This window comes from Erythrolamprus reginae, chromosome 11, assembly GCF_031021105.1.
Source record: "Erythrolamprus reginae isolate rEryReg1 chromosome 11, rEryReg1.hap1, whole genome shotgun sequence".
NCBI classification, from domain to species: Eukaryota; Metazoa; Chordata; class Lepidosauria; order Squamata; family Dipsadidae; genus Erythrolamprus; species Erythrolamprus reginae.
This window is the reverse complement of record NC_091960.1, coordinates 18,966,692-18,990,279: the sequence shown is the minus strand read 5'-3', so window position 1 is coordinate 18,990,279 and position 23,588 is coordinate 18,966,692. Positions and strand designations below refer to the sequence as shown.

At 41.6% G+C, this 23,588-nt stretch overlaps 1 protein-coding gene across 1 annotated transcript in view; it reads right to left on the bottom strand.

Annotated features, from left to right (window-relative positions):
* OPRD1 (opioid receptor delta 1) overlaps window positions 1-23,588 on the bottom strand; it is a 71,332-nt gene that overhangs the window by 973 nt on the left and 46,771 nt on the right. Inside the window, exon 2 of the mRNA XM_070764795.1 lies at window positions 1,052-1,401. Coding sequence (XP_070620896.1) covers window positions 1,052-1,401 — 350 coding nt within the window. The remainder of the gene's footprint in view (window positions 1-1,051; window positions 1,402-23,588) is intronic.

The following is a 23,588-nucleotide window of genomic DNA, read 5'->3' as shown; positions in this document are numbered from 1 at the left end:
GGCATACAAATCCAATAAATAAATAAAAATAAATAAATAAATTTCCCAGACTGGGGGGTCTTCAGTAGGGGTCAAATTCAGCAGATTCTGAAATTTTGAATAGTTTGGAGAACCGGTAGTGCAAATTTTGAGTACCGTATTTTTTGGAGCATAAGACGCACCGGAATATAATACGCACCTTAGTTTTGGGGGAGAAAAATAGGGGAAAGAATCTACTTACAAGGTATTCATCTGGCTAGTGTCCTTAGTCTGGTCAGCTTCAGCACATTATTTTATCCCCTGGTTAAGAGCTTAAAAATCTATTCTGAGAGAGTAACAATGAAAGAGCTTGCAAGCCAGTAAGAGCTAGGAACATCATTAGCACCTGGAAAGAAACAGTCTGAGCAAGTAGAGCAGTGGAAAAAACCCTGCAAAGACTTAGATCTTGGAAAACATTCTTCTTTGCAGAAAGTAACAGTGAAAGAGCTTGCAAGCGGGTAAGAGCTGGAAACATCATTAGCACCTGGTTAGAGCTGGAAAGAAACTTACTCAGAGCAAGTTAGAGTAATGAAAAACATAGAAACATAATAAAAAACCCTGCAAAGACGTAGGGCTTGGAAAACATTTTCGCAGTGAGAAACAATGAAAGAGCCTGCAAGGTAAGAGCTGGGAAGATTGTTAGCAGCTAGTTAGGGCTGAAAAACCCTACATTCAGAGTATAAGACACACCCTAATTATCAGCCTCTTTTAGGGAGGAAAAAGGTACATCTTATACACTGAAAAATATGGTAGTTTGGAGAACCAGCAAATATCACCTCTGACTGGCCCCAGAGTGCAATAGGAATGGAAAATTTGCAGTATCCTTTCCCTGGAATGGGGTGGTAATGGAGGTTTTGCAATATCCTTCCCCCAGGAGCAGAAAGAGAATGGATATTTTGCAGTATTCTCTTGCCACACCCACCAAGCCACATCATGCCCACCAAGCCAGTCCCACAGAACCGATAGTAAAAAAAATTGGATTTCACCATTGATCTTTGGGGAAGTGAGTGGAATTGAATGGCAGACCACTTGCCTTGCGATTTAGTGACAGCCATAACCATGATAGGCACTCCCACCACAGAGGAGAGAACCCAGATGCAAACATTGATTAACTTTGCTTTAGCCGGGGTCCGGAAATCCAAGGCTTTGACCGGATGGCAGACGGCAATGTACCGGTCTACGCTCATCATTGTGAGGGTGAAGATGCTGGTGAACATATTGTAGTAGTCAATGGAGAGGACGACTTTGCAAAGCAGTTCTCCAAAAGGCCAGGTCTCCATCAGATACTTAGCACTCTGGAAAGGCAGAGTACTGGTGGCCAAGGCATCTGCCAGGGCTAAGTTGAAGATATAGATGTTGGTGGCAGTTTTCAACTTGGTGTATCTAGAAGGGAGGAAATAAGGAGAATGAGATGAATTGCAGATGATACTAGGGCTCATTCCTTGCAATAATAATAACAACACTGTGGAACAATTTGTAACACAAATTCTGTTGAGTTTGATTTTTGAGCTTTTTTTATAGTTAATGACATAAGGGTGCTGGTTTCAAAACTGAAGTTAGTTTTCTTCTACCGTGTCAATTTTTTTTCTCTACACCTTATATACATATAATATAGTTAATTAGGCAACATGAACATCAAATTGCATTCTTTTACATAGCCATCTTGCTAACTTCCCGGAAAATCTTGGTGCAGTCAGTGATGAGCAGGATGAGCGATTCCACCAAGATTAGAAGGTGATGGAGGCACAGTATCAAGGTAGATGGGATGTACATGTGATGGCTGACTATTGTTGGAGCATCAAGCGAGAATGTCCACAGATTAAACACTCCAGAAAAAGCTATAAAGTGAAAATGTTTACCTTAATATGTATAATTACCATTCGATAAAAAATAACTATTTGTATGAACACAATTTAACTTTCAGTAACTATTATTTATAGCCCTTGTATGAATAAAAGTATTCTTTGTAAACAGTATATTTGGTAAGTTTTTACTTTCCTTTCCTTTATATGCACAATTTGTATGACTTTTGAGGGTACCCCCTAGCTTAAAAAGTTACGTAATAGACAAAAACTGTGGTTATTTTTGGATCCAGAGGCCAAAGGTTGGTTGAAAACAAGTCACAGATTTAAGACAACAAAATTGCTGTTCCACGGTGACATACATTCTTATTAAACCATCAAAACAACACCAGGTAAAGTGGAATAGAACAATGGTATGTGTTTTGATTAAAGTCAAGTGCCAGAAAAAAATGCTTCTCCTGAGTCCTTTCCTGGAATCAGGGCTCAGTTAATGGCTAGAAGATTACAGTCTACGAAGAACGGTTACAGGAACTGGGCATGGCTAGTCTAGTGAATAGAGGGACCAGGGCAAACATGAGAGCATTCTTCCAATATTTGTGGGGCTGCCACAGAGAGGAGGGGGTGAAGCTATTTTCCAAGGCAGACAAGGAATAATGGATGGAAACTGATTTTTAAAAAGATATGGTTCTGTCAACGACTACTTCAGCTTTAACCACAACAACACACAAGCACACAACAGATACAAACTTAAAGTATCTTAAACTTAAACAAACTTAAAGATCCGGGGTGGCGCAGCAGGTAGAATGCTGTACTGCAGACCACTGAAGCTGACTGTAGATCTGTAGGTCAGCGGTTCAAATCTCATCACCGGATCAAAGTTGACTCAACCTTCCATCCTTCCAAGGTGGGTAAAATAAGAACCCGGATTGTGGGGGCAACATGCTGGCTCTGTTAAAAAGTTATATTGCTAACATGTTGTAAGCCACCCTGAGTCTAAGGAGAAGGGCGGCATAAAAATCAATCAAACAAACAAACAAAGTAAACTCAAAGAAGCTTGTAGAAATGAAGTTATATGTGTTGGGATATAATAGATAAGAATTATAGTGTTAATGTGTATGTTTAATCGGTTTACTAGTATTACATAAGTATGAATAAATTGTTCATTGTAATAGGGATAAAATATAAATATGAATAACATGTAGAATGAAGTTATAAAATAACATAAAAAAGGATGAAGATTGAAAAATAGAAGAAAATATAACGATTGAAATATGTAATTTTGAAATATATTTTGCAAAGGAAAAGTAATAATGCGGAAAAGTGGATAAAGAAAATTATGAATTGGTTTTTGATTAATGTTTAGGAAATAGGTGAAGTAAAACATTCTGATATTAGAAATACATAAGTTGGGAAATGACCACATCTTTGTTTGCAGGAATTAAAATAGAGATACAATAAGAGGGAAAAAGACTAAAGACAGATATTAAGAGGAAAAGAAACGAGAAAGATTTATTGAAATTGAAATTATAATGGATTGTCATTATTTTAAAAAACAAAAAAAAAATTGTTAGGAATATTGTATGGATGTGTGAAACTCAGAAAGCAAATGTTCACGATGTGAGATGTTGAAAGACCAAAAACAAATAAAATTTATTGGTGTGTGTGTGTGTGAGAAATGTTCCATCCAACTCTGTTAATGTGTAACAGTCTAGTTTGGTAGATGTAATTTGAAAGGGAGCTCAGGAATGCTGAGAATGTAAACATGGACCTGTCTCCAACAGAGAACGTGAAGGGAAGAGATAAGAAGAAATTCAAGCTGATTTATCAGAGAGGGCCAGGCTATAAGGAGAACATGAAGAATTTAAGTTCTGAGTAGCTATAAATTCTGAGGTACCTTTCCTGCTTACAGAGAAATTGTCAACTATCATAAATGACTACCATTTGTTGTGGTTACAGGCAATAAGAGTGTCCACCTGTGGTTGAGTGGGGTTCAAGTAATTAGGACTGCTGTTAAATGGGCAGCATGCCGGCCTCGCAGTGTGGAAGATTATCTGATCATACTTGTGGACCTTGACTTGCCGTTCAGGATTGTTCTCAGGACTCTGTTTGGATTTAAGGACTTTGACCATAAATCATAGTGAGTTTTACAACGTCTGAAGAGTAGCGGCTGTGACGAATTTCACAGTTACTGGTTAATTGACTGGAGTTTTTATTGTCTTTGTTATATCATCACATTCAGTGTGTTTTGTTTTTACAAGAAATCCCTTTGAATTTAAAAAGGGAGTTTTGCTTCTATTTTTCTTATATTGCTGCATTTTCCCATGTGTGTGTCTGTTTTGGCTACTTTTACCTTTAATTGAAGGCTTGTGTCATAAGCCGGCAGAACACCATTTCCTAGGATTCATTCCAGATACACATTCTAGTTTTATTTTTCCTTGTTTCTCTGACAGATACTCACCTTAGCTAAGTAACCTTGCTTGCTTCCTCACCATTATCTGTTTCTCCTTTCTTCTAAGACAGTGGTTCTCAACCTTCCTAATGCCACAACCTTTTAATTAATTAATTATTTTATTTATTTAATTGGATTTATCTGTCACCCAACTCCAATAGGACTCTGGGCAGGTTACAGAAGTGAAGGGCTACCAAAATTTTAACTACCACAATGCGGGCATGGCTTTTGCAGGATAATAATAATTAATAATAATAATAATTTATTAGATTTGTACGCCATCCATCTTCGAAGACTCAGGGCAGCTCACAACACAATACACAATGTACAAATCCAATATTAAAAACAGATTAAAACCCTTAATCACACAACCCAAACAAACTATACATAAATCATACTAGCTATGGAGAATATCAACTTCCCCAAGCCTGGCGACATAGGTGGGTTTTTAGGAGCTTGCGAAAGGCAAGGAGGGTGGGGGCAGTTCTAATCTCTGGGGGGAGTTGATTCCAGAGGTCCAGGGCCACCACAGAGCAGGTTCTTCCCCTTGGTCCTGCCAGAAGACATTGCTTAGTCGACAGGACCTGTAGAAGGCCAACTCTGTGGGACCTAACCGGTCACTGGGATTCGTGCGGCAGAAGGTGGTCCCGAAGGTATTCTGGTCCGATGCCACGTAGAGCTTTATGGGTCATAACCAACACTTTGAATTGTGACTGGAAACTGATCAGCAACCAATACAGGCTGCGGAATGTTGATGAGATATGGGCATATCTGGGGAGGCCCATGATTGCTCTTGCAGCTGCATTCTGCACGATCTGAAGTTTCTGAACACTTTTCAATGGTAATCCCATGTAGAGAGCGTTACAGTAGTCGAACCTCGAGGTGATGAGGGCATGATTGACTGTGAGCAGTGACTCCCGGTCCAACTGGTGCACCAGACGAACCTGGGCAAACGGGATGCCCTGCATTTTCTTTCAACATCTTTCAGTGCAAATTGGGTGCTCTGGGGTGGAGCTCCATATTTGGTACCCCACTGTGCCCCCCCATCCGGGCAGCAGCCCACCCCTGGCTTACAGTAATGAGAATAAATGCCAACAATATAAAACAAACAAGAGCAATAAATACAAAAACAGCATAAAATGCATTTTAATCCTAAAAAGCCATACATACAGTCACTCATTCATGGTCCCATGCCTGCCGGAAAAGCCAGGTCTTGACGACTTTCCTGAAGACCAGTAGTGTGGGGATAATATGGATCTCTGGAGGCAGTCGGTTCCAAAGCAATGGAGCTGCCACAGAGAAGGCCCTTCCCTGAGGCCCGTCAACCGACATTGTTTGGCATACAGTGTTCTGGTTTCTGGTAGAACTTTAGTTATTAAAAAATAACACTTACTGAATGCAGTATTTCATAAACAAAGAAACTCCATTTTTATTCTCTTCACTTCCGTATTCAAAATGCAACACAGACTGGCACATTCCTTTCTCCCGTTATGTCTCTTAATTACATTCCATATGCATTCCTTCAAGCCTCCTCCATCTCCCAAGATTTATGTACTTACAGCATGATTCAAAAACAGCAGGAATGACTACAAAATAACACAGAATAAACTTACTCACTCAGGAGGCAAACTGAAAAAAGTTTCATTGTAGAACTACAACATTGAAACTCCACCTTTCTTCCCCACTGGCCACCTGACGTGCCAGATACATCCCTCCAGTATTTAACCCATTCCTCCCCTTAATATATTTTTCCTAACACCTGTTCCTTGCGTTTTTGGACCCTTCTGAATTGAGGATTAGTCCAGCGAATGTCTGTCTCTTCCTCCCTAGATTCTGGACTCATAGCAACATCCTGTGGCTGGCCTCCCACTTGTTCTAATACCTGTAACCCAGGGCCTACCACTAATTCATAAACACTATCTGTATCAGTCCTCAAGCTATTCATCATCCTCCAACTGGCCTGGAGTATGTACAACAGACAGGACCTGGAAAAGGCTGACTCTGTGCGCCCTTATTGGCCGTAGTGAAGTATGAGGTAGGAGGTAGTTCTGTAAATAATTAATATTGTTCCTCATGTTGTCGTGACACTCAACGATAAAATAATTAAATTATTAGGAAACTCAGGGGTGGGTTCTAACTTATCTCACTACTGGTTTGCTTCCTTCTGTGCTCCATGGCTATGCCACGTGGGTGCACCTCTGCTTTGCATGAACAGTGACAATTTTTTAAAAAATTGCAAAAAAAGAAAAGTGAAAACAAGATTATTATTATTACTATTATTATTTATTAGATTTGTATGCCACACCTCTCCGCAGACTGGGGTTGGCTCACGGCAATAATAGAAACATTATATTACAAATCTAATAATTAAAAGTCACTAAAAAAACCCTTATTAAAAAACACAAAACATACACACAAACATACCATGCATAACTTGTATAGGCCTGGGGGGGGGAAGGAATATCTCAATTTCCCCATGCCTGATGACAGAGGTGGGTTTTAAGGAGCTTGCGAAAGGCAAGGAGGGTGGGCACAATTCTGATCTCTGGGGAGAGCTGGTTCCAGAGGGTCCGGGCCGCCACAGAGAAGACTCTTCCCCTGGGTTGCGCCAGATGACATTGGTTAGTCGACGGGACCCGGAGAAGGCCGACTCTGTGGGACCTAACCAGTCGCTGGGATTCGTGCGGCAGAAGACAGTCCTGGAGATATTCTGGCCTGATGCCATGAAGGGATTTATAGGTCATAATCAACACTTTGAATTGTGACCAGAAACTGATCGGCAACCAATGCAGACTGCGAACTGTTGCTGTAACATGGGTATACCTGGGGAAGGCCATGATTGCTCTCGCAGCTGCATTCTGCACGATCTGAAATGTCCGAACACTTTTCAGAGGTAGCCCCATGTAGAGAGCATTACAGTAGTCGAACCTCGAGGTGATGAGGGCATGAGTGACTGTGAATAGTGAGTGCCGGTCCAGATAGGGCCGCAACTGGTACACCAGGTGAACCTGGGCAAACGCCCCCCTCGCCACAGCTGAAAGATGGTTTTCTAATGTAAGCTGTGGATCGAGGAGGCCACCCAAGTTGCAGACGCTCTCTGAGGGGGTCAGTAATTCCCCCCCCCAGGGTGATGGACAGACAGATGGAATTGTCCTTGGGAGCCAACACCCACAGCCACTCCGTCTTATCAGGGTTGAGTTTGAGTTTGTTGACACCCATCCAGACCCTAACAGCCTCCAGGCACCAGCACATCACTTCCACTGCTTCGTTGACTGGACATGGGGTGGAGATGTACAATTGGGTATCATCAGCATACTGATGATACCTCACCCCATGCCCTTGGATGATCTCGCCCAGCAGTTTCATGTACATATTAAATAGCAGGCGGGAGAGGACCGACCCCTGAGGCATCCCACAAGGGAGCAACCTAGAGGTTGACCTCTGACCCCCCACTAACACCAACTGCGACCGACAGGAAAGGTAGGAGGAGAACCACTGAAGAACAGTGCTTCGCACTCCCAACCTCTCCAGCCTGCGCAGAAGGATACCATGGCCGATGGTATCGAAAGCCGCTGAGAGGTCAAGAAGCACCAGGACAGAGGATAAACCCCTGTCCTGGGCCCGCCAGAGATCATCCATCAACGCGACCAAAGCAGTTTCGTGCTGTAGCCGGGCCTGAATCCTGATTGCTGAGGGCCTAGATAATTGGCTTCTTCCAAGGACTGCTGGAGCGCCACCACCTTCTCAACAACCTTCCCCATAAAGGGAAGGTTGGAGACTGGCCAATAGTTGTTGAGAATGGCTGGGTCCAGGGAAGGCTTCTTGAGGAGGGGGTGCACAAGTGCCTCCTTGTAGGGATCCGGGAAGAACCCCCTCCCTAAAGAAGCATTGACAATCTCCTGGACCCAGCTCCGTGTCACCTCCCTGCTGGCTGAGACCAGCCAGGAGGGACACGGATCCAGTAAACAGGTGGCGGAACTCACAGCTCCAATGGCCTTGTCCACTTCATCAGGTGTCACCAGATCAAACTTTTCCCAGACAGATGGACAAGTACAGGCTCCAGTCACCTCGACTGACTCGTTGACAGTCGACTCTGTTATCCAATCGGAGTCGAGGTTCGCCCTGATCCGAGAGACTTTATCAGCGAAAAATGTGTTAAAATCCTCAGCACTACTCTGCCCCCTGGTTGAGAAGGGAGCGGGTCACCCTAAACAGAGTGGCCAGGCAAGATTCCGCTGATGCAATCAAGGCGGCATGATACGTGCATCTTGCCGCCTTGAGCGCCACTTTGTAAGTCTTAATATGAGGTCTTACAAGTGTTCGGTTGGATTTAGACTTACTCTTCCTCCATCACTTCTCTAGACGTCTCTTCTGGCGTTTCAACTCCTGGAGCTCCTCGTTGAACCATGGAGCTCTACGGGGTCTAGTGCCACAGAGAAGTCGCAACAGTTCAATCTGGTCCAGAGCCTCCGCCTTGTTCCAGGCCTCAGCAAGAGACTCTGCCAAACTGTGGATGAGTACATCTGGAATAACCCCAAGCGCCCTCTGAAAGCCCTCTGGGTCCATCAGGCGCCTGAGGCGGAACATCCTAATCGGTTCCGCCTCCCTGCGGGGAAGGATTGGAGCCAGGAAGTTAAGCCACAGTAGGAAATGGTCTGACCATGACAAAGGCAACACTTCTAAGCCCCTTAGTCTCAGATCATTGCTCAATTGCTCAGAGAGGAATGCCATGTCGGATGCGTGCCCCCCCTCGTGAGTCAGACCCTGTACTACTTGAGTCAAGTCCATGGCTGTCATGGTGGCCATGAACTTCTGCGCTAGCCCAGAGGTTTCAACAAGCGACGGTAGGTTAAAGTCTCCCAAGACAATAAGTCTGGGGAACCCCACCGCCAGCCCAGCTACCTCCTCGAGCAGCACTGGCAGGGCTGTTGACACGCAGCTGAGAGGCAGGTATGTGAGGAACAAGCCCACCTGAACCCCTAAGTCCAACTTCACCAGAAGGGACTCACAACCCACAATCTCTGGAGCAACGAGTCTACGTAAGCAAAGGCTCTCCCTGGATACAATAGCCACTCCTCCCCCCCATCCCTGGGGTCGAGGCTGATGCCATACCTGAAACCCAGCTGGGCAGATTTCAGAGAGAGGAACTTCTCCCTCTGGGCCCAGCCAGGTTTCAGTCACACATGCCAGGTCGGCCTCCTCATCCAGAATCAAATCCCAGATGAGGAGAGTTTTATTTACCACCAACCTGGCATTGAGTAGCAACAGCTTGAGCCCAGGGCCAGGATTACACTCATCACCAGTATCCTGGGTTAAGCTCACAGAGCCGGAACAGGGATTGCTATTAAGCAGCGATCCTGCCTTCCCCTGGAATGGCTAGCTCTGTGGCTCCTGCCATATCTGTCTCTCCCCAGCAGCACCAGGATATTCTGACCCTCTGACACCTCAGAGATAGGTGCCTCCTCCCCTCCTGCCTCTCCAACGTCAGGTGGGCCAAATATGTCATACATACCATTCCCATTCACCTCATCCATACCATAATCCCACCCATCCCACCCATCCCAATCATCCATTCCAAATATACTGTTCCACCTACCCCAATTATCCATCATTTAAAAAAAACAAACAAATAAATTAACTAAGAGCAATAATTAACTAAAAGCAATAGCATAAATATTAAATATAAAAATAAAAACAGGTAAATATAAAATATCTAATATAAAAATATAAAAAATATAGAGGCATCAGCAGTTCTTTAGCAGTCAACAGAAAAGATGGCACCAGACTCTATAATAGATAGATTCTTAAAGAGTTCAGTATGAGTGGCCAAATGACCAAATATCCAAGTCTCTGGGAAAAGAAATCACTAAAGTGCTGGCCACGACCTCTGACCAGCACTCCCAGTCTATCTATCTATCTATCTATCTATCTATCTATCTATCTATCTATCTATCTATCTATCTATCTATCTATCTATCTATCTATCCATCCATCCATCCATCCATCCATCCATCCATCTATCTATCTATCCATCTATCTATCTATCTATTTCCATATGGTGTAGTTAAGTTATTATTATTACCTCGGGCCTTCCTAATTTTCTGTCCCTCCTGGCTCCTATCATTCGCTTCAGTCACCCTCCAATGTCCGCTGTTCTCCCTGGGCAGCATCTCCAATTCTCGGCACTTTGCGTTTTCATAGCCTCACAATAGCCCCTCCGGCTCCAAGGCTGCATAACGGCCTTCGCTCTGATGATCCCTCCAACATCTAGCGCCCCCACCATTCAGCGCCACAGCGCCCCCCGACTCGCTCAGTCCTCTCAATGATGCAGCAACGGCAGGCGGCTGTTAAGCAGATGGTAGGCGGCCTTGATTTTGCTGGCGGCTGCCATTTTCCGAGCCCCAGCTGATGAGCTGATAACATCTCCATGGTGGAAACTTCCTGGAAAAAACGTCACGGAGCAGCGGGCAGCGAGATCCCACCAAAGGGTGCTTTCTTCCAGACAACAAATCACTCCATCTCCCTGGGTGAGGCCACAAAAAACCCGGCAACATGCAGCGAATGATAGGCAGCTCCGATCTAACTAGCGGCTGCCATTGGCAAAGCAAGTGCTGGAAATTCGGTTTCTGTGCATGCTCAGAAGTTCCCATGGTACAAATATATATATTTTTGCAGTAGTCTATTTTTATGTGGGTGGTCCCGCCTGGGGGCAGATAGAGAAGTGGTGTCTCGGTTCCTAAGACCATTGGAAATATGTGTTTTCCGATGGTCTTAGCCGACCCCTGTGAAAGGGTCAATGGTGGGCTGCCCACTTGCCTTGCTACCCGGAAGATCCTTGGTGGCCAGCATGGGCATGTGTGCTCCCAATCTGTGCATGTGTGCATCCTCCGTGAGATTTGGCTTCTGTGCATGCACAACAAACCAAATCTAGCAAGATTTTGGTTATTTTCACCGATATTTTTGCTTCTGTTCATACACAGAAACAAAAGACGGTGAAAATCGATGAAATCTCACGAGTACAAGAGATTTCAGCTATTTTTGCTGGTATTTTTGCTTCTGTGCATACGCAGAAGCAAAAGACGGTGAAAATCGATGAAACCTCACAAGTACAAGAGATTTCAGCTATTTTCACTACTATTTTTGGTTCTGCACATGCGCAGAAGCAAGAAATTGGCAATTTTCGCCAGAAATCTGTTGGTCATGTGTGTGACAGACCGACGGTAGCTGGAGCTGTGCACACAGCTCCATTTCCACTATCCTGAAAGCGCCTCCCCACCCCAGGGGGGGGGAGCTGCCCATGACCGGAAAGGGCCATTTGATTCCAAAAAGGATCTCGATTCACAGATTGAGAACCGCTGTTCTACGCCATCTCCTATCTAGTAGTATTTGATCTACATGTTTTTAGTGTATTGGGTAGCTGTATGTCTCCTTGTGCTTTTAATCAGATGATTTTTAAAAAAGGGAAACCATTCATTTAATGCAGATCTGGATTTATGAAGAATGTAATCAGCAAAATATGCTTCACCCGGGCTGTGTCATTGTTTAAATGGGTGCTGAAATCCATCCTTCCTGTTCCTGAAAACATGCTGCCCCTCGAGTAAGAGATTCTATTTTTTACAGCTGATTTTCAGCCTGTTCTCAGCCTTTTCTCAGCCTTTTAATGTTGACTATATTGCTCTAAAGAGACAGAGAATCCTGTTGTTTTTACTGCTGATGTTCAACTTCTTTAGGTCAGCCCAATCCTTGATCTGAGAAAGCTCCATTAGAGGTGCCAAGACAGGACTAAATCCTTTGTGTGTGGTGGGGGGAATCATTATTTTCTACCTTTTAAATTTATTTATTTCATCATTTTGCCAGGTTTAATTTCAGAAATCTCTCCCTGGAAAAAAAATCTGACCTAAATAATTCCATTGCTGAGAATATGTGTCTGAAGTTTCAAAATATGTTACAAACTAGGCATAATGATCATAGCCTGACAAATATCCAACATTGCTGTGCCTGTTAGAGAGAGAGTTAAAAAATCCAGAAATGGGGACAGGGAGAAGATCATTATTGAGTGAGAAAAGGAAAATAGAAAGGGATTTTTCAAATGTTTGTCTTTGATATAGTAAGAGAGAAAAATGAGGACTGAGGACGGAAGGCACACTGGTGCACTTATGCACACCCCTTACTGATGTCTTAGGAATTGGGAGAAGTCAACAGTGGACAGTCTAAGGATAAAGTTTTGTGGGTTCTGTGATGATACAGAGTCTGGTAGTGAGTTCCATGCATCAACTACTCAGTTACCAAAGTCGTATTTCCTGCAGTCAAGTTTGGAGTGGTTTACTTTAAGTTTGTATCTGTTGTGTGCCTGTGTTGTTGTGCTTGAAGCTGAAGTAGTCATTGACAGGAAGGATGTTGTAGCAAATGATTTTATGGGCTATGCTTCGGTCATGTTTAAGGTGACGTAGTTCTAAGATTTCTAGAATTTACAATCCTAGGTTTAGAAAGCTTAGAACTACATCGCCTTAGAATCGACCTAAGGCGATGTAGTTCTAAGCTTTCTAAACCTAGGATTGTAAGTGTGGTTGCGTAGGGTATTCTGTTGCAAGTGGAGGGCTCTTCTAGTAAAATATCTCTGGACATTTTCTAGAGAGTTTATGTCCGAAATGTGGTTTGGGTTCCAGACAGATGAACAGTATTCAAGGATTGGTCTGGCGAAAGTTTTGTATGTTCTGGTTAGTAGTGTGAGATTACTGGAGCAGAAGCTATGTAGGATTAGGTCTCTTGAAGCCTTTTTGGTGATGTTGTTGCAATCGTCTTTGGCACTTAGGTAATTTGTTATGAGTATTCCAAGGTCTTTTAGGAGTTAGGGTTTTCTGTAAGGTCTTGTTTATTCAGCTTGTATTTGGTGTTCTGATTCTTTTTGCCAATGTGATCTGTTGGCATTTTTCCTTTTTAAAACCCGCCTTTCATTTAATACCAATGTTCTTGGGATCAGTGCATTATCTATATATTTTTGTTTTAACGATCCTGTATTCCCTTGCCTCAGGATGGAGTCGGGGCAAAGGAATGGAACTGAGAGTTTACTGGCCAGCTGCACTTCCCGATGCCTATATGGTGTTCACAGCAGACAATTACAGCAGCAGCAGAAAGAGAAATAAATTTGTCGCTACCTAGGATTGAACTCACCGCCTCCTGTGAGGTGAGAGCTCCTTTTCTAGGCCACCATGCCACTCAGTAGACTATATAAATAAAGGCTATAATAATTAGGGGGAAATGTCACAGCAATAATACTGTTAATAAGGGCAAAAACAGCTTCCCCTGCCCCCTGGAGGCCCTCTGGAGGCCGGAATTGGCTGGTTTCCCAATTTCGGGTGGGCCCAGTAGGCTCGTGTTTCACCCTCCCCAGGCTCCAAAGGCTTTCCTGGAGCCGGGGGGGGTATAAATGCCCTGCACCATCCCCCCAGCGGCTCTCTGGAAGCCAAAAATGCCCTCCCAGTGTGAGCAAAAAATCTGCCAGCTGGCACACACATGCACATTGCAGCTGAGCTAGGGCAATGGATTGCATGCCAGCATATATGGCTCCATGTGCCACCTGTGGCACCTGTGCCATAGGTTCGCATCACTGCCCTAGGCAGTGGTGAAATCCATTTTTTTACTATCAGTTCTATGGGCGTGGCTTGGTGGTGGGGTGTAGCTTAATGGGTGTGGCTTGGTGGGCAGGGCAGTGGAAGGATACTGCAAAATCCCCATTCCCTCCCCACTCTGGGGCCAGCCAGAGGTGGTATTTGCTAGTTCTCTGAACTACTCAACACTTCTATTACTGATTCTCTGATCTACTCAAAATTTCCACTAACAATTCTCCCTAACCTGTCAGTACCTGCTGGATTTCACCCCTGACCCTGGGGTCTCCTGATTCTTTTTTGTGACCTTCTAACAAGCAAACTCAACGGGGAAGCCAAATTCACTCAACAACCATATTGCTAACTCAGTGAAGGGCTACCAAAATTTTTACTACCACACTGTGGCCGTGGCTTATGCAGGATGCCTTGCATTTTCTTTCAACATCTTTCAGTGGAAATTGGATGCTCTGTGGTGGAGCTCCATTTTCTCTACCCCACTGCTTCCCCCTCTCCCCCTCCCCGTATACACAGGACAACCTGTATATCTCTCTTAGTATATCTCTCAAACTTCCAGGGAAGTGGCTAGGGAGAAAAATTAGGAAGGAGCGTCATGCTAATAGTACCTTAATCTCCTGAATGAAAAACAAGCAATCGATCGATCAAATAAATAAATAAAAAATCTGCGTCTGATTAGAGCTACTCTGCATCCCATCTACAAAATGATATATTGGGGAGTGTGTGTGTGTGGCTAAAAAAATGCATGTTACAGCTGCAGGCACACACAAATAGAAATGTTATGTTGAATCACTTGCTCTCATTCCTGGCAGAACCTTTCTTAGGAGAATCCTCTTAAGAGCCTTCCTTTAGAAAACACATTTTGCTTTGAATGATTCTGGCTATTTTTGAAAAGGGGGTGGCGGCGTGATGCACATGTGCGAGTGCTCACAGCCATAATTCAATGCCCCCTGCCCCATGAGCATGCACCTGTCATCCCCTGTGCTGCCCCACTCCCCTGTTGTCTGACTTCAAGTGGGTCATTTTTCACCCTCCCCAGGCTCCCCGGGCTGTCTTGGAGCCTGAGGAGAACAAAAATGGCTTCCCTCCCTCCCGCAGAAGCTCCCTGGAGACCCTCCGGAGGTCGAAAACACACACACCCAAGAGCCTCCGTACAAGCCAAAAATAAGCTGGCTGGCTCACACATGTGCAATGGAGCTATGTTAGGGCAATGGCCCACTTGCTGGAAGATATGGCTGCGCACAACATCTGCGGCACACATGCCATAGGTTCACCATCACTAACCTAGAGGGAGCTACATCTTTTGTGGCCTGTCAGCCACCAGCCCCTCCAGCAGCCGAATTAGAGGAGGAGGAGGAGGATACATGGGAGTGAGGGTCAGCATCAAGGCAACCTGAGAACTCTGAGGGAAAAGAGGGAATGGAGCTGTCAGAGAGAGAGAGTGTGTGAGAGAGAGTGGTGGGGCCTGGGCCATCTGTCAGCCCTCAGATGGAGAGTCAACAGCCCCAAAATCTGGAGGTGATTGATGAAGAAAAGGAGGAACAGCTGGATCCAGTGCCTGATGCATGGATGTGCCGAAGGCAGAGGAGAGAAGAGCAGTGGAAATCCATGGGCTGATCCTTGGGAAGGAAGAGCCACAATTGCTAGGGAAGCCCTACCCTAGCTCTGGGAATAAAAGGCAGGAGGTGGAGATGAATAGATGTGGCAGACAACAGCTTACAAAGAAAATCAATACAAAATGTTTTATCAGTGGCACTTGGCCCTGAGTAAATTAGCTAAAATATACACAAATTGAAATCAGGCATGCTGGAAATGTAAAAAAGAGCAGGGCACTTTCTTTCATTTATGGTGGATGTGTCCTGAAGCAAAAAAGTATTGGAGGAGATTCCATAAATGGTTACAAGAAATGACGGAGACTGTTATTTAATTTACCCCAGAATTCCTTCTGTTAGGCATTGTCAAAAAAACCATATTCTAAAAGCATTAAATATTTAATGTTACATATAACAACGGCTGCAAGAATTGTCTATGTGCGGGGATTTGCACATGCGTCGACTGAGATAAGACGCCTCTACTGGGAACTCCCTAATGTGAATTAGAAAAGTGAAAGTTAACCCCCGACAACCCTCTCTGGCTTGGTGAAAAGTGGATTGAGAGGAAGAGAAACAAACAGAGTTTTTGAAAACGTGTTTGGATTATTTTAAAAAGAGAAGCAAGCTACTGTTTTAAACATGAGTAGAGGAAAAAATAGAGAACAAAGGCAAAATGGCGACTACTCTGGATTTGGGAGAAAAATGGATTCACTTTTAACGGCATTTGCAAATATGGGGCAACAGCTCAAAGAGATGCAAACGGTTATAGCTGCTGTGAGTGCAGGAGTTAAAGACTTAAAAGAACATTCCAAATCACAAGATGCGAGAATTGTGAAACTGGAGGAGGGGAAAGTTCGCCATGAGTCATGTATAAATAATCCAGAAGACAGACAAAGAAGATCTAATTTGCATTTAAGGGGTTTTAAACAAGATTTTGTTGAAAGTAAACGCCTTATCCAAGTGATCCATCAGTGGCTCTGCGAAAATAAGATCAAAATCGACTTAGATGAATTTGAGAGAGCACACTGGGTATTTGGCCCTCGGAACCCAGGTAACTAGAGAGATATTATTGTGAGATTTATCTCCGAGAGGAGGGCTGCAGAGATATACAGAGAATTAAAGCAAACTCCAAATTTACATTATAAAGGCACTTCAATACGCATTTTAAAAGATTTGTCAGAAGGCGGAAACACACTTAAAAGTATATATAATGGGTGAAAGGATTCTAATGTCATTAAATGTGAATGAAATGGCGTCCCAGAAAAAACGTTATAGAATTATGAAATTGGCCAGGGATAGTAGAGTTGATTTTTTGTTTTTATCAGAAACTCACAAAGGAAAATGACAGGGAATGGATTTATGAATCTAGAGGGAATGCAAAAAGTAGAGGAGTTGCGATCCTCATAAATCAAAGAGTCCCATTTGAATTAATTAATATTAAAAGTGATAAAGATGGTAGAATGTTATTCATTAAGGGGAAAATAAATAATAAGGTAATAACCTTAGCAGTAATTTATGCTCCAAATGTAAATACAAAGCAATTCATAATAAATGTAAAACGTAAGTTAGATAATTTTGCAGAAGGCATAGTGATCCTTGCAGGTGATTTTAATTTGGAATTACCAGCAGGGAAGGGGGAAAAGAAAAAGTTACATTTAAATAAAATTAATATGCTGGACCTCCATGCAAACGTGGCAAACAGGGATACATTTTATTCAGCAAGACATAATAAATTTAGTTGTATTGATTATATATTAATGAATAAAACGGGGGAGGTACACCTCAAGAGAGCTGAAGTTAAAAGTATCTGGTTATCAGATCATGCTCCATTGTTAGCAGTGATAGAATTGGATTCTAATAGACAACAAAGGATCTGGAGATAACTCTGTCATTTCAGTTAGTGAAAAAAATAGACTCAAATTACAAAAGGAATTGTGTGAATTCTTTAATATAAACGAAAAATGGAATAAAATGGAATAAAATGAAGATGATTGTAAAACAGAGAATTATGGGATGGGGGAACAAATCAATGAAACAAGTGGTACATTATTTGAAAAAAAGAAAGGAGAAATCGTATATCCCTGCTTTAAAGGATAAGGATGGTGCAATAAAATGCAGTAATATTGAACTGGAAAAAATAATGAGAGATTTTTATGAACATTTATATAAAAAAGAACAAATCACAATGCAAACCATAGAAGTTAAGGAGAAATTAACGGAAGAAGATACACAAATCTTAAATGCAAAAATAACAAATGATGAGATATCTAGAGTTATTAAAGGGTTAAAACCTGCTAAAGCTCCAGGCCCAGATGGTTTTACTGGTGAATATAACAAGACTTATATGAATGAATTATTACTGCATTTGGAGAAATTGTTTAACAATGTTTTTCAGACCTTTGACAGTCATGGAAGACTTCGGAGATTATTACTATCCCAAAGCCGGATCATGATTTAATGGACCCAGGTTCCTATCGTCCTATCAGCTTACTTAATCAGGATTATAAAATATTTATGAAAATATTGGCAAACAGAATAGAGAATATTTTACCAAAGATAATTGGAGAAAATCAATATGGATTTGTTAAAGGAAGAAAGATTTATGAACCAATTTGAAATGTTGTTAATGTGATACACCATGCCACCACTACCAAAAGGAAATTAGGTATTTTAAAGTTAGATGTGTACAAAGCTTTTGATAAAGTTAACCATGATTACTTGTTTCAATTGTGTAAGGATTTAAATATGGGAGACAATTTTTGTCAAATTATAAGAGCAATTTATAAGGATAATATAGCTTATATAAGGGTAAACGGTAATAGAACAGAGAAGGTTAAAATTCAGAATGGAACTAAGCAGGATTGCCCACTATCCCCAATGCTATTTGCATTGACAATTGAGGTCTTAGCAAATAAAATTAGAAACGATAAGGAGTGGAGAGGTTAACAAATAGGAAAACTTGAATTAAAACTAAATCTTTTTGCAGATGATGCTATAGTATTGACTGAAACCCCAATTGAAATGATGAAAAGAATAATGATTTTACTCCATGAATTTAAAGATCAATTGGGTCTTACAGTTAATATAGAGAAATCAGAGATAATTTGTTTAAATACAGGTCCTAAGGAGCAAATTGAGATACGAAAAGTGTCAGGATTGAAATTAGGATGCAAAAAAATGAAATATTTAGGAGTTTGGCTGTTAAAAAATCCTAATAAAATTGCGATGGTTAATTATAACTCAATATGGAAGAGACTTCAAAAGCAGATAAAAAACTGGAAGATAAAAAGGTTGAGAAGAATGGCAAAAATTAGAGCCCTTAAAATGATGATTATTCCAAAAATGATGTATTTATTTCAGGTTTTACCAGGTACCTTTCCCAGGGCAAAATTGAGGGAATGGGACAGTAAACTAAACTTTTGGATTGAAGGAAACAAAAGACCTAGAATAAGAAAAAGATGGCTGTTTGTCCACGAGAAAGAGGGGGGGTGGGGAAGCTCGAGCTTAGAGTTATACAGTAATACCTCATGATACGAACTTAATTGGTGCAAGGAGGAGGTTCGTAACACGAAAGGTTCGTAAGACGAAACATTGTTTCCCATAGGAAACAATGTAACGTCAATTAATTCGTGCAACCAAAAAAAAAAAACCCCGCAAAAAAATTGGCAACATCCAGGAAGGTCAATGGAAATTCTCCCATCTGCAGCATCATCGGTCTCTGGGCAGACTCTCCCTCGACTTGAATTCACTTCAGCCTCCTGAACCCGGAACCCGGAAGTTTGGCAAAAGTTCGGCGTTTGGAGGCTCCTGGGAAGCCGCTCGGCTGTTTTAAAAGGTGACCGCCGGGCTGGGGGTCTTTCCAGCAACCTCCTGAACCCCGAACTTTTGCTGAATTTCCGGGTTCGGGGTTCAGGAGGATGAAGTTGCTTCATGGCTGCAGTCGAGGGAGAATCTGCCCGGAGACCGATGACGCTGCGGATGGGAGAATTTCCATGGGCCAATGGAAATCCTCCCATCTGCAGCGTCATCGGTCTCCCGGCAGACTCTCCCTCGACTTGAAGTCACTTCAGCCTCCTGAACCGTTCGTAACTCGAAAAAAGTTCGTAAGACGAGGCAATTTTTTTTTGAACCCCGGGTTCGTATCATGAGTTGTTCGTAAGACGAGGGGTTTGTATCTTGAGGTACCACTGTATAGGGAAGCATTTCAAATAGAAAGATTAATGGAATTACAGTTATAGGGGGAAAAGAAGTGGGTGAAATTGGAAAAGGAAATCAATAATATAAATAATAAGGAGTTATTATTTAAAAAATGGAGTAAAGTAGAAATTAATAATTTAACCGACCCTCTGAAAGCAGTTTTAGAAATATGGTTTAAATGGCAGAGGAAATTGGGAATTGGTAATTCAAAATTATCAACGTTACATGTATTGAATACAGGTAATGAGGTTAACTTAAGCAGAATTATAAAAGAATGAAATAGTAAAGGGATAATGAGAATTGAATTAGGAGAAAGACGGAACAGTTAGCAGAACTCGGCTGGAATCGTGGCTGGGTCTACAGAAATGGCTGCAGATCAATGCAATTTGTAAATATTTAAATAAAAGTGAGAATAAAGAAGCTTTCTTGAGAGAAGAAAATTGCTTAGAGAAAATATTAAAAGAAAAGATTAATGATACAAAAGCACAAGCTAGTAATATATACAGAATGTTATCACAAATGGAAGAGGGAGTAATAACAGTAGAAATGGTGGTAGACTTTAAGAGAAACCCTTCCACCCTTCCACCTCTCACAATACTAGACAACACAGTATCAACAGTAGAGACCTTCAAATTTCTAGGTTCTATCATATCTCAAGACCTAAAATGGTCACCTAACATCAAAAACATCAACAAAAAAGCACAACAAAGAATGTTCTTTCTGCGCCAGCTCAGGAAGCTCAAACTGCCCAAGGAGCTGCTGATTCAGTTCTATAGAGGAATCATTGAGTCTGTCATCTGCACCTCTATAACTGTCTGGTTTGGTGCTGCAACCCAACAGGACCGACACAGACTTCAGAGGATAATCAGAATTGCAGAAAAAACAATTGCTGCCAATCTGCCTTCCATTGAGGACCTGTATACTGCACGAGTCAAAAAGAGGGCGGGTAAAATATTTACTGACCCCTCACATCCTGGACACAAATTGTTTCAACTCCTACCCTCAAAACGTCGCTACAGAGCACTGCACACCAAGACAACTAGACACAAGAACAGTTTTTCCCCGAACGCCATTACTCTACTAAACAAATAATTCCCTCAACACTGTCAGACTTTCTACTAAATCTGCACTTCTATTCTACTAGTTTTTCTCATCATTCCTATCACCCATTTCCTCCCATGTTGACTGTATGACTATAACTTGTTGCGTATATCCTAAGATTTTTATTAATATTGCTTCTTCATTGCTTATTTGACCCCTATGACAATCATTAAGTGTTGTACCACATGATTCTTGACAAATGTATATTTTATGTTATGTACGTTGAGAGCATATGCACCAAGACAAATTCCTTGTGTGTCCAATCACACTTGGCCAATAAAATTCTATTCTATTCTATTCTATTCTATTCTATTCTAAAAGGCTTGACAAGATGCTGGCAAAATGATTTACAAATAGATGAAAGTGAAATGAAAGAAATAGTAGAAAATATATGTAAGATTAAGAATTAAGAATTAAGATTAAGAGTTAAAGCGGTGAGAAGAAAATTTTTACATAAATGGTATTATACACCAGCACAACTTGCACACTTCCAGGGGAAAGGGAAAGGTAACTGTTGGCATGGTTGTCAAAAGAAAATAATTTTTATGCATATGTTCTGGGAGTGCGTTGAAGTTCAGAAACTTTGGAAGGAAGTGCAGAACGAAATAAATAAAATGCTAAATATTAACTGGATAATTACAAAAGAAATAGCGATATTAATTAAACAAAGAGAACTAAGAGATTTTAAAGAAATAAAAACTGCAGCACTGGAAAGTGCTCAAGCGGTAGTGGTATTGGGTTGGAAAGAGTCTATAAAATGGACATTACAGAACTGGTACTGGTACATGGTGGATCACATTCATTTTGAAATCATGGAAATAAGATTAAATAATTTTGATGAAAATAAATTGGAGAAGCTGATGGCATGATGGAATAAGGTGAAAGGTTATATGCTGAGTAGAATCTGTGACGAAAATGTAAAAAATAAACTCCAATCACTGTTTTAATAATAACAAATGCAAAGTAGAGCTAAGGAAATTAAATAAACTAGTAAATATTTGAACCCCCCACAATTGGTGGTGGTGGTGGTGGGATTGTCAGTCGGGTGATGGGCACATGCACTGTGCACCATTTTATGTTTGTTTTATGTAACTTTATGTGCAAAGCCAATAAAAATATATTTTTTAAAAAAGAATTGTCTATGTGCAAAAATGGAAAGACTCACAGATACCTGCTGAGAAGGAGGTTATTAAGAAACTATATGAATGTGCAGAAATGGACAAATTAACTACGGAACTAAAGGATCAAAAGGACTCAGATTATTACACTACTTGGACCAAATGGTATACAGTGGTACCTCTACTAAAGAACTTAATTCATTCTGTGACCAAGTTCTTAAGTAGAAATGTTCTTAAGTAGAAGCAATTTTCCCCATAGGAATCAATGTAAAAGCAAATAATGCATGCAAAACCATTAGGAAAGAAATAAAAGCTCGGGATTTTGGTGGGAGGAGGAGGAGGACAGTTGCTGCCGAAGGAAGAAGGTGAAGTGAGGGGAATTTTTAAAAAATCCAAAACTTTAAGGCTTTAAAAAAAAGAGTGATTTTGAGGCGAGGAGGAGCACACACCTCCAATACACCCGGTGTGAGGCTGCTGCTGCTACTACTTGCTGCCTCTTCCTTCCCATGCTGAAGGGCTCCCTTCTCCTCTCGGTGGCTCGCTTTGTAGTCAGCACCTTTCCTTCACTGTAGTGACTCATCGCCAGCCCAGAGCGAAGGGAGCATTTCTTTTCTCTGGGTGCTGGCAGAGGTTTATTCCAAGCGCCCAGAGAAAAGAAAATGCTTCGTTTGCTCTGGACTGCCAAAGCCTCCTTAAGTGAAATCCAAAAGGCTCCTCTGGCAGCCCAGATGGCTGGGATTAAAGTGGGAATGGCGGGAAATTGGTCAGGCTTTCGTGCCGCTCTCAAATTTCCTGGCAAATTTTTCCGGGCTCAGGTTCTTAAGTAGAAAATGGTTCTTAAGTAGAGGCAAAAAAATCTTGAACAACCAGTTCTTATCTAGAAAGGTTCTTAAGTAGAGGTGTTCTTAAGTAGAGGTACACAATGGACACAAAAAAGAAACACAAAGTAACAGTTAAAGATGGATGATAGAAAGAATATACAAAATGACTGTGTATATGATGTATAAATATATAATGTATTTATATTAATATGAATGTAAATATAAGGATGTCGATCTACCTGAACATATAAAGATGTAAATATTAAAAAAAACCCAATAAAATCATTTTTTTTAAAAAAAGATGCAGCAAAAAAGATTCATCTCCTGGCTGGCCAAATTTGTTAGCCTGTGGTGAGAGAAAAACTTTTTGTCAGGGCTGCTGATGCTCCTAATAAAGGAATCATTGACTTAAATGCAGAAGGTTTGTCATATTTAGGTAGTTGGATCAGAGCAACATCATTCCTGCTCAAAAATAATATCTGATGACATATTCCCTACTTCTTCCATGAAACCCTTCACCCGTAACAGACATTGTAAGGTCTGTTGTGAAAATAAAATCTATATGATCATAGTGAAATCTCTCCCTTGAAATAAGTTGATCAAATCTGACCACATTTCCAGCTGCATATAAAATTGATACCTGCAGAGAATCTTACTGCCAAGGAATACCTGGAAAGTGGGGAGGGACAGGAAAAGAATGAGAAAAATACTTCATAAGCCATCATAACCGAAGCACAATCTTTAGACATGATGTGTCACCTTGATTTTGATATATGCCTGGCAGGCTTCTATAAAACAGCAGTGATTTACTGGCTGCGTTTTAGCCTGAAATTTCTGGTGTTGTGGATATAGCACAATCGTGCAAAATGC